Here is a 15,014-nt window from a genome sequence, read left to right on the forward strand (position 1 = left end):
TAATTGCCCTTAAAGGTTTTGAAAAAGGGAGAGAGTGGGGAAGTAAACTAAACATATAGTAAATATCTACTTAAAAACGAAACTGCCAATATAAACTCTGCATTTTGCTCCCCACATGGCTTCATGTAGTTGTGTCTACTCCCAAGAAGGAGATCTGGCACTTTGGCTACTGCTAGATAAGACCTCTGGAAAAGGAGCTCCTTTCACTCTTCTTCATCCACGAGGCTGCTTTTTGTAAATTTAGGGCAGAGAAGGGAGTCCCCACCTCCACTGCCTTGAAAAAAATCATTCACTTTTCCCGTGGGTGAGGTTTCATATTCAGGGGCAGGCAAGATTCCAACACTCTTTACCGTAGCTTCCTTTCTTCCATTTTCTGGGATTTCCCAGAGATCCGTTTTAGGCACACTGCACAGTGGCTTTGCATTGATAAAGAATAAATCCACCCCATCAAAATGTTTGCTAACCAAATCAGAGTAGCGCTTTGCCTATCCATCTTAGATAATCTTCCTTTCAGTGCATGGTAAATACTGCCACTGCCGATTTTAAATGTAATCACCAGGGCTCAATTTTATAGACTACTTAACTCCATGCAGTCAGTCAAGCTCAGGGGGAACTTGGTTTTGAGACAGGACTGTGCTGCACGTCAGGCACGAAGCAGAGATCGCACACTGGGAATATATGCTGGCACCTGAGGCAGCCCGCTTAGTGCCAGGACAAACCAAGCCGACATCTTGAATGCAGACGTGGAGAAGGTACTGGAAACAGTAACTTTGGGGCCCAGTTTCCTTGTCATTGGTGGCAATGATTTTTGTGTTTGCACCCTTATTTAGACTCCTCACTTGGTGACTTAAATGTCTTAGGTCCGTGTGTGCTCCTCTGACAGCCCAGACTTCCACCAGCACACAGACTGCTTCTCAGAGAGGAGGGACATCAGGCTCAGCAGGCCACTGACGTTGGAATTAGATATTAATTATGTTTCTTAAAACACAGATTTACTCAACTCTGAGAAATCTAGGATTGTGCAAAGAAAATGTTTGCTTTGGATAATCTGTTTCAGAATGCTCGGCAGATGGGAAATCCGTTTCTGAAATGGAATTAGTGTGGTCACAAATGGGAGAGTGTTGGCTTCTTCTCAAATCTGGATGTTGAGGCGGAGGTAGGGAATGAATCTCCGAGAGGAGTGGAAACTAAGGAGCCGGGAGCGGAAGCCGAAGTCATGTTTGACATCTTGACCCCTTGCTATGCCACAGAAGTTGAACGCAACCCCAATGTTCTGGTCTTGAGTATCCCACAGTTTATATTACTCCAACCTGGGAGGAACTTGGGCTTCTGAATCTATAATTAGTGGTTTAGGGTTTGTTTTCTTAGCTCAAAAAGATATGGCCATGAGAATGACTTGCTTCATTGTTAACTCCAAGCCCTAACATATCAAGAATTAAATGTAAAACGCAGAATAATTCTGTGGCTCAGAAGGGGTACCAACATCCAGACCGTAAGACCAGCCTCCCCATGCCACGTCTATGAAAAGCAAATGTTAAGTTGAAGCAGCAGCTGTGTATTAGAATCATGCTTGAGTTACTCTTTCATTCATCTCTCCTGCACAGAACATATGTTCTGCATTCCGACTTCAAGTGCTTTTCCGAGGCTGCGTGAGTCAGTTAGCTGCTCAGTTCACCGTTGCATCAATTGCATTTCAATTAGTGGTAAGTATGGGAAGCATGCAGTTTAATCTAGTCATTAATGGATTCCTACAAACACAAGACAACTTACTCTGCGTCATCAGACACAGGAGTTCTCGGACCGTATCTACAAGACCAAATACAAAATTAGAGGATGGGTAAGACAGAAGATTAGCTCTGTAACCAAGCTGGCAATAAACATTGCCGGTGACATATTTGCGTGCCAAACCTTTTTTTGTCGATCACACTGAAAGAGAAGTGTCGTTACACAATTAGCAATATTTATTAACTGCTGGAAATGAAAGAACAGTCTTACATTGCTAAAGAAAGCAAAACGTGTATTAAAACACAGAGGAGAAATGAAAATAATCCCCATGCTACCCACAAAAAAGATTCTGTTCAATATAAACACAAGGCGGCTTAGGTGTAACCCGCAATGTTTAGAGAAGGCAATTTAAGAAGAAAAAGGAAAAAAAAAAAAAGCCAAACCTGTATTATTGTCGTTCACAAACAGTTAAACTGTTCATGCCTTTATGCTCGGCAGTAATGGGCTGTAATGGACACCCAGCATAGAAGCACACGCTTACTGACCCTTTCCCTGATGTGTTAATGCATTTGCACAAATGACATCAAAGAGCGTTTCTGCAGTTTTCTGAAAGCAAACCAGAGCTCCAACCAGAACCCCATCAGTGCCTTCCGCATGCATTTGACAAAAACCACAATTCCTAGAAAACTGGCAGCCTTAATCAAAGCCAGACTTGGATAATATTCCATAACTTGAAAAACCAAAGTTTTCCTTTTTACAGTCTTTTACATTCTTCTGATGATTCAGATCTACAAAGCTGTACCTTCTGCAGGACAGACACTTTAAATTTTAATGTGTCTGATAAAGCAAAGAAAAAGGTTAAATTAGAAAAAAGAAATTAGGACATTACAAGGGCATATTTTAAAGCACATTTTAAAAAAGCAGCTCCCATAAATGACTCTCTCTTCAGCAGAGGGAAATGTTAAGAGAAGGTTCTTACCTATGCCCTCACACGCTGTTCATTTCTGCACTCTGATGGTGGACAAAGAATTATTTGAGCGAAGAAAAAAGGTCCTGCTTTCAGTTTCCAGCAAATTAAATTTTGTGGTTTTCAGCAAAAATTACCTAGTCTCGTGTTCAGTTTCATAACAGTTTATGGGGAAAAGAGTCACTTCTAGAGTTGTCTTCCTGTAATCTTAGGGAAAACACCCTGGAATGCTTGGGTGCATACCCACCCACCCTTCTCTCTTCCCCGCTCTTATCACTCGAGAACAGTCTGCATTCATGCATTCATTAATAATTGTTTTCGTTCACAGTGAAGGCAACCAAAACAGTGCAAGACCCAAAGTCTCTGCTGAAATGGCCAAAATGTTTGTGGGTATTTCTCTTCTGGCAGTTAAGACTCATTTTCTGTTTCTCCAGGGAATAGTTTCAGAAGGGGCTAAAGTTTAATCTAATACACTCAATTTTCTAAAAACACTACTGCATTTAGAATCAATGACCAATGGATTCCTCCACAGTCAAGGGAGAGTGCATGAGCAGCTAGTTCTGAAGACTGGACCAATGTTTGCCAATTAATAGGCCTACTGGAATAGGCTTATGCAAATCCAGTGTTTTCTAATTTATCTATGGACGAGAGCAGGGAAGTTATGCCTAGTTAGCCTAGAAACAATCAACTCATAGTATGTGTTTTATGTCATTTTATGTCTCTGAATATTTTTGTTAATGTTTTATTGAAGTATAATATATATATAATATAATATATATAATATATATTTTGTATATAATATATATAATCTATAATATATATAATATAATATATATTCTGTATATAATATATATATACAGAAGGGGCACCTATCACACACATATTCCTCAATGAATCTGCGAAACCGAGACATACCCAGGATCGGTGTCGAGTGTTTTGTACTATATAAATGGACCCATATAGTATGTATTCTTTTGAGTTTGGCTCCTTTGGCCCATTTTGGTGATGAGATTCAGCTACATGTTGTTGCTGCATGTAGGATATATCTGAATTTAAACTGCCTCTACACAAAATACTTAACAGCATTTCATGGAAATCTCTGCCAACAAATGTAGATTTACACTAAAGTGTAAGCTCCGTGAGGGCAGGGATTTTTCTTTTTGGGTTCCCTGAATAGTGACCAGATGAGGCCCTCAATATTTATTGAGTACTTATTGGATGCTCTGGAAATTGAAGAGAAAAGAACAGCTTAGTCTCTGAAGATAACCTTCATTCACCCTTTTACTATACACTCATGGACTTCAGGAATTTCCTCCTGATTTGTTAGTTTTAAGAGGGCATCAATTTAAGCAGGACTGCCTTTGCAGTTAAGGAGAAGATAATTAGAACTTGGGCTTCAAATGACTTTCTCCATTGTCCTATGGGAAACCGAAAAGTAAAGGTTCAGTTAAAAAATCACTAATAAAGAGATTTTTAAAAAATACAAAGTAGGTGAGTCAATAGGTACAAAATTGGCCAGACAAATCACAGTTGGCATAAGCATCCCACCAGAAAGAAAAAAGAAAAAGAAATGAAAAAGCAATGAATAAAGTTTAATTTTGAGGGTAGGGATGTTTAGAAAGATAAAGAGAATATTCTATGCATCTATTTCATGTATGTAACTTTCAGCACTAATAAAGCATTTTAGGATCAATAATTAGCTGGTTCTAGAACATACTTGCGATTGCAAACCGGCATAGCTTCATTTGAAGTGAGAAGGGAAAAAATGGGTTTCCTGCTCATTTAAAATTATCCCCTAGCACCCAGCCCCATGTTTTACACATAGTAATTATTCAATAAACAGTTGTGGAAAAGAAACATGAATTCCCAAGGCGTATGCTCACTCAGTCACACAACTGTGACACGCCGTTCATGTGACCACATCTCCTTCTGCTCAAACTAGCCATTCATTCTTCTTTGGATCTAAAGAGACCTTTCTCTCAATCACAAATAGAGGGACAGGTACAAGCGACAGGGAATTCATCAGACTGCCACCGTTTCCCCTAGTAACCTGTGCAGGCAATGCACCGGAGGGGGTCCCCGGCTTTCTGCTCAGACCGAGCTGGGTCTGAACGTTGGACCTGTAATTACCAGCGGTGTGGACGTGGGCCTCGGTGTCCTAATCACAATATGCAGATGAAAATCCTTCCTCTCAAAGGTCGTATGAGGAATAAGTCAATGGGAAAGCACCCAGAATGTGTAGGCAGCCATGGGCCCCACTTCCTTCTTCCCTTTCATGCTCAGTTGCTTTAAAGCAGCCCATGACCCTGGGCCACACTGTGTCAGGGTATCTGGAAAGTGAGTGAGGGCAGATCTGTCAGTCCCTCTGTCATGAGCCAGCTCTGACCGGCCCTGACCAGCCGGGATCCGCGTGGGATCCACACACCCACACCTCTCTCCGTTGCCCAACCTGTGAATTGCCAGAAGGTGAGCTAGAGGGAGCGGCCACCCTTTGAAAGGGCTGCACAGCGCTCTGCACTATAAACCAGAGCAGGAATAGTACCCCTGCTTCCAGAAACCAGTGTGACAACGAGGCTCTGCGACAGTAGTAGTAGGAGTCAGAGGAATATAAGGATAGATTAAATCCAGGTCATCAAGATAGCTAGGATCTTAATTTTAAAATTTGGGTGTTACTTAAGGTTTTCCCTGCTCCCCATCCTCCGCTCTGACCCGCTACGTTCAAGGTTCTTGGTGAAGCGGAACCCAATCACTTCCTGTTTTCTAGTGGATCCCGTAATTATGCAAAACACCTCTCTTTTATTCTCCCTAGATCTGGCAGACCACACTTTTAACAAAAACGCATCACTCTTATTAAATAGTAACAGAAGCTTCAACATACAGTACTTTTAACTACAAACTTCAGTTTATTTCCTTACTCGTTTTTTTTTTTTAAGATTTTTATTTATTTATTAGAGAGACAGACAGAGATAGTGAGAGAGAGCACACAAGCGGGGAGGAGAGGGAGAAGCAGTCTCTCCAGTGAGCAGGGAGCCTGACGTGGGCTTGATCCCAGGACCCTGGGATCATGACCTGAGCCAAAGGCAGATGCTTAACCGACTGAGCCACCCAGGTGCCCCTCCTTACTTGTTCTTTTAAATCAAGTCATAGCATGGAATAGACATCTTACCTCTAGAAAGCACTGAGTGTTTGCTAATGTTGAAATGAAATGAAATTACAAATTGATAAGTGGCATACATCTTCTTTGGACCTGAAGACCCTCCTGGAATCAAAGTGAAATCAAGTAGGTCAGAAAGAAGTTCAATTCCTTTACCTGAGGGCTCCTGTACGAGCTAGGAAGAAATAAAAGAGTTACCCACTTAGGCGGCCCACAAGATGAGTCAGAAAAAAGCATGTTGAACCGGAAAACTCACAACTGCATCTTCTTTCCACACCTGCTTATATGCAAAAAAGGTAAAAAAAATTCTTGGCAGACTGGGAAAATTTTTATCATTCTATTTCCACAAGCAGTCGCGGGTAAGTGGCACTGAGGTACCGTAAGGCGTTAATAACATACTCAAAGCATCTATGAAGGCTCAGAGCAGAGAAGCAAAATCACAAAGGCTCAGGAAAATCTTCTGACCTCTTATCTTTCAATGGAGGACCCTTGGCAGATTCCTCCACATCCTGTCGCTTTGCAAATGGAACTGGAAGGAACTGGTTTACATTGGCTCCAACGCGTCTAAGAGACATCCCGGTTCTCCTGACCATCATGTCATCTTTTTGTGAATCATACAACTTTCCTTGGCCTTTCAGTCCACCGCCACTCCAGGCAGGAGCTGTCATCTTCTCCGAGCTCTCTTCTGTCCCCAAAGTCTTGCGTTCAGAGGCCGGGGGACACAAACTAGGGCAACATTCAGTCCAGCCAGTCAAGGCCACTTATTGCTAAAGATGCTTCCAGTAGCATCACTCACTGGCATCAGCCCAAGCCGGAAGAAGCCAATGTCCACGGAGGCAGCGGCACACATAGCAACTGAGTATTAATACTGGGGGCCTCCATCATGCAACGGGTACTTACACCAGAACGGGTTTCCCTTTTGGGTTTTCATGATTCCCGAGAACGAAATCTGGCCAGCACCCAACCACATGCAAAGGCTCAAATCTCTACCCAGGGACGGCACTGAGAGCAGAGCTCTGGCTCTGGGATGGGTGCATACTTTTAAGTGACTGAATTCCACGCCACATCAGTCCTCAAGTGCATACTGTGGCTCTAAGCTGTTTTCTGGGAACGCAACAGCCACACACAGCAGAGGCCGCACACCCTGGAATGCAGGCAAGCGCTCACAGTGGCTGGCCGCTCTCCTTGGATCTTGCAGTCTTTGGCGGCATCTCAGATTCTCTTTGAGCAACTCCTTCCTTCTCTTCTTTGCCATCCTGTGGCAGCTGTTTGCACGTCGCTGAAGCCAGAGAGGACAGCTTTACTGCTAGGGAAGAATTCACACCCAAGGCCTTGACCCCACCTGTCATCCTTCACCTCCTGGGAAGGGAGGGAACGCTCCTCACCTTCCTCTGTGCCTGGGCGCTCGCTCAAACCGCAGACGTGCTCCTCCTGGGTCTCCAGCACAGGAGCCAGGCGCGAGACTCTTTTGCAATAGTCATCTATGCCAGAATTCACTATTCTGTTGATAATCAAGTCACATTGGTAGCAAGAGAGAAGAGGAAAAAGAATTATGAAAGGACACAACAAATGTTGTTGAGACTGAGAGATTAAGAAGAGTTCAGCGGCTCTCATTCCAGAAGCTGGTTAGTGAGGATGACATACTCAGATGCAGATAATGGAAGGTGAGCCCCAGAGAGGGCCTAAGAAAAGTCAAAGAAGGCTGGCAAGACCCTGTCCCCATGGGGCTGAGTGATGGTCCCCTCATTAGTCAAGGACTAGTGCATGTCTTACTAATTTCTTACCCCCACCTCCTCCACCCCAGGTCCCTATCAGCCTCTGAAGCACCAACTGTATTTCTGGTGTGCTGGGATTACTTATATCTACAGCCTGCTACCCTCCATGCTGTCAGCCACAGTACTGGATGAAAGACACCCCTCTGTATGTCATGGACCATTCACTGTTTCCTTTGGATTTCAAGGACAAAGCACAGACGAGACGTCTTAAGCATTTCCTCTTGCCATGGAGAACGTTACTTTGCTCCCACCATGCAGGTGGAATGGAGGTTCCCAGGAGAGTCCAGAGGCTTATAAACCTCCCATACCTGCTTTCTGGAAGACAGACCAGCCCATAGAACCGAACCCCCAAAAGAGGACTTGGGAATTCAAAGCTGGAAGGCCTCCAATGAGGATGAGAACTGGTGACAGGCCTACATGGGCTTTTCCCAGGTGATCCCTCACACATTTGGATGGCGATTCAGCCAAGGAAACGCTTGACTCATAGGAACCCCAAGAGAGGAGTCTTTCTCCATTCACGATTTATTATACAATTTTTTCTAAGTAGAGGAGGGAAGAGAACTTTCCTTTCTTTTTTGTCTGCCTCAATGTCCAAATTTGAACTAATGATATTAATAACTATTTTTTCCTCCCTCCATGGGATAAACTGATTTTTATCAATGTATCTTTAGAAGAAACACTAGGGTATCATTAAAACATTCCATCGAGTTCATTTCAGTATTTCCAACTAATAAAATAGTGCTTAATGCAGCCGCGGGAAAAAGGGTCCTTCGCCAAGATTACTGGCATTCCCAGGCAGTGATTCTGGGGACAACAGGATCAAAATGGACGCCTGCCATTAACTTTCACACACATGCTCCTCCCCAGGGTGACCCGCTAACGTTACTTCTCTGCCAACCGGCCAAAGGGCCTGTGAAAACTATGGGATCGCCGGAGGTTTCTGACATGAGCTTCGGCAGACCCTTTCAAAGCCGCAGTGGCTCCCATGCAGACCTTGCGCGCAGATGGAGGAAAATACCTGTGGTCATTTTGTGGCTTAAGCGTTTGGTCTTTTGCTAAACTGGCCGTGGCCGTGGAGGAAGGGGAGAGAGAGTCCTTTTCAGTCTCGCTGCCACGACTGAGGACTTCTTGTACGTCCTCCCGAGGCCCAGCCTGGCCGATGCTGAGCCGCTTCCATCTCTGCTGATCTATGTCTGTCACGGGTCCAAAGTGCACAAACTTCTGCCGTGGGCTGGAAGCTTTCTGACAGGCCCTGGCCTTGCGGCTGGCAAAATCATCTCGAACAGCAGTTTCTGCTTTAATTTCTGGTGAAGGCTCAGGGGCGCGGATGGGTTCAACATCTCCGTCCCTAGTCAGAACCAGACATGAGTTCCAAAGATTTCTAAGGCAAGTGCAAATTAATAAGAGGTTTTTCTTGAATACTAGATTTATGAAAAAGACTTCTATGGCTACAGCAGAACTGCTTGTCCATTCACCAATCAAACAAAAGAACGATCATTGTCTTGCCTAGGAAAATAGGGCTTTAAACTTCTATGGTTTTCAAAATATCACTTCCAACATCATAAATGATGGCATAAGAAAATCTTAGGTGAAATAATGAAAATTCATTAAAAATCAAGTTTAAATTCCTTATGGTAAACAAGCCTATCAAAATAACCATTCATAGTAGTTGGCTCAATTAAAGAGGATGTTTTCATCATCCAGTGGCTTGTAAACTTTTGGTATTAATAACTTACAACTCATGCAGAATATGCTATGTTTTGAGAGGTATTTTTTCTCCAGCCGTGAGAATAAAAAATGATAGAAGGATAAGCATTTGATTCCTTCCAAGTTTAATAATACCACTGCCAGGGGAAAACTCGGGAAAAACATGACACACCTCGTCTTTCCTGACACTTTCAGTCTCTCCCACGTCTCCAAGTCAGCTTCGGTGATATTGGAGACCGTGACAAATCTTGGAGCCTCTCGGTGAGGGGTGAGGTGGCCCTGAATTCTCCGCTGAGCCAGGTCATCCCTGTAAAGATCTGGCACCTTCCTCACTCCCTCTTCTGCCGGTTCGCTCTCCTGAGTCCGAGTAATACAGGTCACCACTGACTTCACCTCTTCTGTTTGGCCCTGGTTTCTGTCAATTTTATCCAGGCCCCCACATCATTGGAAAAATGAGGTTCAAGGAAGGGGAGCAGACAAACAGAATGTCAAGCAAGGAATTTCAGAGGCTAAGGACAGAAGGAAATGATGGGGCACCTTTCCCTTTCCCAAAAAATATGGAATCAATTGGAGCCTTGATTCCTTTCGCCTATGCACCCTTCTGACACTGTAATGAGATGGAGCTTTTTCCACCAGATGACAGTCTCTAGTTTAGGAAGAGAAGCCAGGGCTTGCTGAAAGACTATTAAGAATGGTAATGAGATTTCGGTTTGACAGTAATGATGCCCAATTCCCACACTATTCAAGTTACTATAATGAATTCAAGTTTTCTGATTGAATCCCTGAGCCCTCTTGGAATGTCTTTTACCGCACCAGTAAAACGTTAGTAACGAGCTCTGCATGATCCAAGTTCTAGGATTAGTTTGGAGATAGCTGGAACGTTGTTCACATATTAAATATCTCAACCATAAACTCACAACTGCCAGAAAGTACATTTAAGTCAATTCCAAATAGAAAGTGTCAACCTTCAAAATCAGTCTCTGCTTGCTGATAGCGCCGGCTGGCTTTGGGTAATGTAAACTTGAAGATTAAACAGACTGTATCCTCTTCACCTGTATCCACTTCATGTACAGTCAATACCCATTTGTTTCTTGTGTTAATAACTAGTCACCTTTATCGATGTTAAAATTGATATTTTCAACTGTTCTCCCAAGAAGTGGATGTTAGGTGGCTTAATGCGGACAATGCTACCATTTAAATCAAAGCTGTGGCATCGTATGCAGAAACATTCGATTGCATTAAAAGTCAATTTCTAACTAAATATGCTTCCTGAGATAGAAAATCTCAAAAATCTACATGAAGAGGACTATTTGCTTTTAAAAAAGATATCCAAGCTGGAAACCCAAGACATATTCTTTTGTTACCTGGATGATGTGGTGTCTTTGCAGAGCATACAAGTTAGGAGGGCTACAGAATTTTCTGTTTACTTTTTTAGTTCGGGGGAAGGGAAGAAGGAAGGGCAGAGGCAAGAGTCACTAGGGGCCTTCCCTTCTTTCATCAGTTCTTTGATGCTCTCTAGAGAGGTCATGGGCCATCCCAGACTCTGAGCCATGTCCCCAAACACAGAGTCAGGTGACAACAGACAAACGAGGCTGGAAATACCAGGAATTAAAATTGCATGCAAGAGAAAGGAAAAAAGGGAGATACAAAAGTGACTCCTTTTCCTAACTCAAGTTGCTGATCCCCATCAATGTGCCTTGATGCTAGTCAATTGTCCAGAAGTCTTTGTTTCATGTGCAACAACAGATCCCTCCCACAAGACCCTCCCAGAATGGTTTGTTACAAGTCATGCCAACAAGAACAGCACGGAGTGAGAGTCTCCCGAAGCTATAGTGTGTCCTATAAAAAAATCATGCCAGGCTTCTGCTCTCTAACCCCTGTTCTATATCCAGGGATCATCCACCAGTTTTGCACCTAGTACTTTCCAGAACAACAGCAACAACAACCATTGACCACTCTGCTGAGCTCAGTGACTGTCCAAAGAACTATTTGAATTTTGTAAAACACAGTTAAGAGGTTTATATTCTTCATTCAACAGAATTTACAAGCCTCTTAAATGAGGGGCAAAGAGATGGCAATTTGATGATGCAAATCTCTGATTTTGGTGTAAGGAAAAAAATACAAGAATGATCAACTCTGTGTGATGAGATTTAGCAAGCTGACACTTTCAGTAAAATCATATCCCTCCTAGGATAAAAATCACTGGCCAAAACCCATTTCACTACAATTTCCCTTTCCCAAATTAAGAGGATGGGGAAAAAGCTGGGCTCATTCGAAAACAATTTCCATAATAGAACAAATAGAAGTGTACTATACTTTTGAGAAGGTTTTTTTTGGTTTTGTTTTGTTTTTTGTTTGTTTGTTTTTTTGCTCCACGCCCAGTGTGGAGCCCAATGCAGGGCTCAAACTCATGACCCTGAGATCAAGAGTCAGATGCTCAACAGACTGAGCCACCCAGGCACCCCGGTTTTGTGTGTGTGTGTGTGTGTGTGTTTAATGAGAAATAACCATCATTAAATATCTAAATGATTTTGTTGCTGTGTGGAAATAAAGAGCAAGACTCTTTTTTTTCTCCTCCCGATATCTAAAAGGATCTAATAAGAGAAAAGAGCCTACAGCTAAGGCATGACTGTTTTCGGCTTCCTCTGAATGGACTATAGCAGGCTTGGGCGGTGGCTGCCCCGATCGGCAATGGCACATGTCTGCCTGCGCCAATAATGCCAATGATTTGTGGTGATGTGCCCACTGGAACGCAAAGTTTAGTAAATTAAGCCCTATTTTGGACATGGCCATCCTACTGTCTGCCACTACATTTAGGGAGACTGGATATCAGGAGATCCACTTCAAAATAAACCACCATTACCGATTACTTGTAACTGGGAAAAGAAAGAAAGGAATGGGGGCCTATGGCATAAGTCACCTTCACTTAATTATGCTCCCTCTCTCACTCACACAAACACACACACACAGTGCACACCTTTTATATTCTAGACTTTTCTTTTCTGAAATTCCCTTTGAGAGCTGTTTGCTGCTCTCTGATTTCTCTGTCTCTCTTTTTCGGAAAGGCCCATAGAGGAGTTGATTCAATGGCACTGCTGGCTTGGTCTGGTTCATCCTTGCTCTCCTTGCAGCAAAGTCATCTTTCTCAAGATCTGGCCGTCGACACCGAATTTCCTCTTCTGACTCTGAATCTTTGCCACGTTGGTGGGTCAGGAAAGGGTTTTCTTTGCGAAGGACAACGCCATGAACAGCTTCTTTCTCATTACTTAATTGCTTGTGACTGATGGAGCAAAATTGAACAGAACTCTCCATGTGATCAGACCAAATGCTTTTTTAAATTCCTATCTCCAGACACACAAGTGTGTTGTTAGTGAAAGTTCTTCTCAATATCGTTAGTTTAGATGACATCTACTAGCTATTTTAGTCCAGAGTTGTAGCATAGTTAGGGTGGGTTTTAAAACCTTGAATTTAGCCAGCTACTAGCAATGCTAAAAAGTCATTTAATTGAGAGGGCCCCATCAGCATCAGCAATGCAGGATCCTAAATGGCTCTGAGAGGGACAGTCCAAACTCTTGTCATGAAATTGGGAAGAGTAGAAAGCTTTTGGTTGTTCTTTTTTCTTTAGCACATGTACCCAACAGGTACCCAATTTGTATTTGAGTGATAGGGCAACAATGGGAGCCACCAAAAAACTGATCTGGGGGAAGCTAACGCATGCAGCTGTGTGACAGCAAACCTAGACTATGTACCCAATTGCAAAGTGTGAGGAAGGTCTTTCTGCAGAGCTGAGCTGAAGCATCTGGAAGAGTTTATGACCATTCACGGGATGGACCTGGGGCATAAATGCTTCTCTGGCCCTGCACCCTCCCACGAGCAGCTCTGTCTTCGATCTTCTACCCCAACGACGGTCCACTTCTCAGCTCTTTCTCGTCATATGCTAGATGTCAAGTAAATTGTGGTAAAACATTTTGCCAAATGGCTAAAAAATCAATACTTTGCACTATTTCCATTTTCAAAGAGATACTGAAGACCTCAAACTTTTAAATTCCTGAATGCGGTTTAATGGTGGAATATCAAGACTTTTTACTTAGCTTTGTTTTCTTTGTTTCCGTTGGACGCATGTGGGATAGGAATAGGGTCGAATTGTGTCCATCTGGTATTCACACAAACTCCTCTTTCCCTGCTCAAAGGATCAGCCTTGCTTCTAAGTAATTATTATTCTAAGTAATAATAAAATGTTAACACTTTAAAAAATCATTTATTATCTTCTCGTTTCATAAAGATAAGTAAATAAAATATCTTGACTCCTAATGCTCACCTACTTTGTATCCAATTTCTAAGAGAGAATTAGGAGCCAATTCTTCATCCCCAAAGGACAACTCATCTCAGAAACGAAGAAGGAGGAATTAGAGTAGCTCAGAGCGAAATGAACAATGAGACTCTGTACCCTGATCCAGCAGGCAGCCTGCTATCTGCTGCTCTGCTCCATACTGCTCCTGAGGGGGCTACACTTAAGACTCTAGCAGGCCCTCACTCCATCTGACTTTTTGGAAAACCAAATTGTCACTAATCATGCCCAGAAAATTCCTTCTTCTCATTGCTGCCATTGCCCTCAATAAAAACTTAAATAACAGAATTTGGAAGTGGTTGGCAATGTTTTGCTCCCCGAATAAATGTATTTCTTAAAATACGAAATTCTGCCCTCTGAGTTGAACACCTGACTCCCAGTGTCCTGCCTGACCACTCCCGGACAGCATTCATGCTCCTCGCTGCCTCCTTAGCCAATACGTCTGGCAAGTACCAACCGGTGTTGGTTGACTATGGCCATAAAGAATGGCCAATGGAAATCACAAGCCACTGAATTCATGCCTTCAAAAAGGCATTACTTAAAAAGCACAATGTTGATGATAAAGTGGCTAACGATTATTGAGCACGCATTATTGGCTAGAATTCCTTCTGAGTGTTAGTTCATTTAAACCCAATACCAACCCTGCAATGTTAGTGTTATTAGCATCGCCATTTTAAGAGAGTAGAAACTAGGTTTTAGGTTCAGAAATTTGCCCAAGGTCAAAGAGCCAGGGCTTAAGTTAAAATTCAAACCCAGGCTGTCTGGCTCCAGAGGTTCTGTTTGTAACCACTATACTCTCCATGAAACAAAACACCGGGCCAGGAACAGTATTGAAAGCAGAACATCATAGAAAAAGTAAGGCATTATCTGGGGCACCTGGGTGGTTCAGTTGGTTAAGCAACTGCTTTGGCTCAGGTCATGATCCTGGAGTCCCAGGATGGAGTCCTGCAGAGGGCTCCCTGCTCAGCAGGGAGTCTGTTTCTCCCTCCTACCCTCCCCCCTCTCATGCTCTCCCTCTCTCATTCTCTCTCAAATAAATAAATAAAATCTTTAAAAAAAATTAGGCATTATCATGAGTATGGTAGTAGGAGAAAGAGAAGCATTTTCCTTACTAAATAAAGGGATCCTGTGAGTTGTGCTTAGACTGGAGTTGTGATTTGCATCGCTGGTCACAGACAGCAATGGTCTGCTAGGATTAATGATAGCAGAATGCTCACTAATCATACCTTACAATGCTTGCACAGCACTTTACAGTTTACAAAGCGCTTTCAAACTCATTATCTCATCTCAGCGGATCCGACTCCAAGTTCGGCGGGGGGGGGGGGGGGGGGGGGGGGG

General features: G+C 43.1%; 1 protein-coding gene across 1 annotated transcript in view; it reads right to left on the minus strand.

Moving 5' to 3' along the window:
- Window positions 1-15,014, minus strand: part of LIMCH1 (LIM and calponin homology domains 1) — a 320,132-nt gene that overhangs the window by 60,706 nt on the left and 244,412 nt on the right. The window contains 7 exon segments of the mRNA XM_040625079.1: window positions 1,771-1,806; window positions 6,312-6,572; window positions 7,014-7,125; window positions 7,232-7,347; window positions 8,640-8,969; window positions 9,501-9,743; window positions 12,306-12,608. Coding sequence (XP_040481013.1) covers window positions 1,771-1,806; window positions 6,312-6,572; window positions 7,014-7,125; window positions 7,232-7,347; window positions 8,640-8,969; window positions 9,501-9,743; window positions 12,306-12,608 — 1,401 coding nt within the window.

This window comes from Ursus maritimus, unplaced genomic scaffold (genome assembly GCF_017311325.1).
Source record: "Ursus maritimus isolate PB19 unplaced genomic scaffold, ASM1731132v1 scaffold_8, whole genome shotgun sequence".
NCBI classification, from domain to species: Eukaryota; Metazoa; Chordata; class Mammalia; order Carnivora; family Ursidae; genus Ursus; species Ursus maritimus.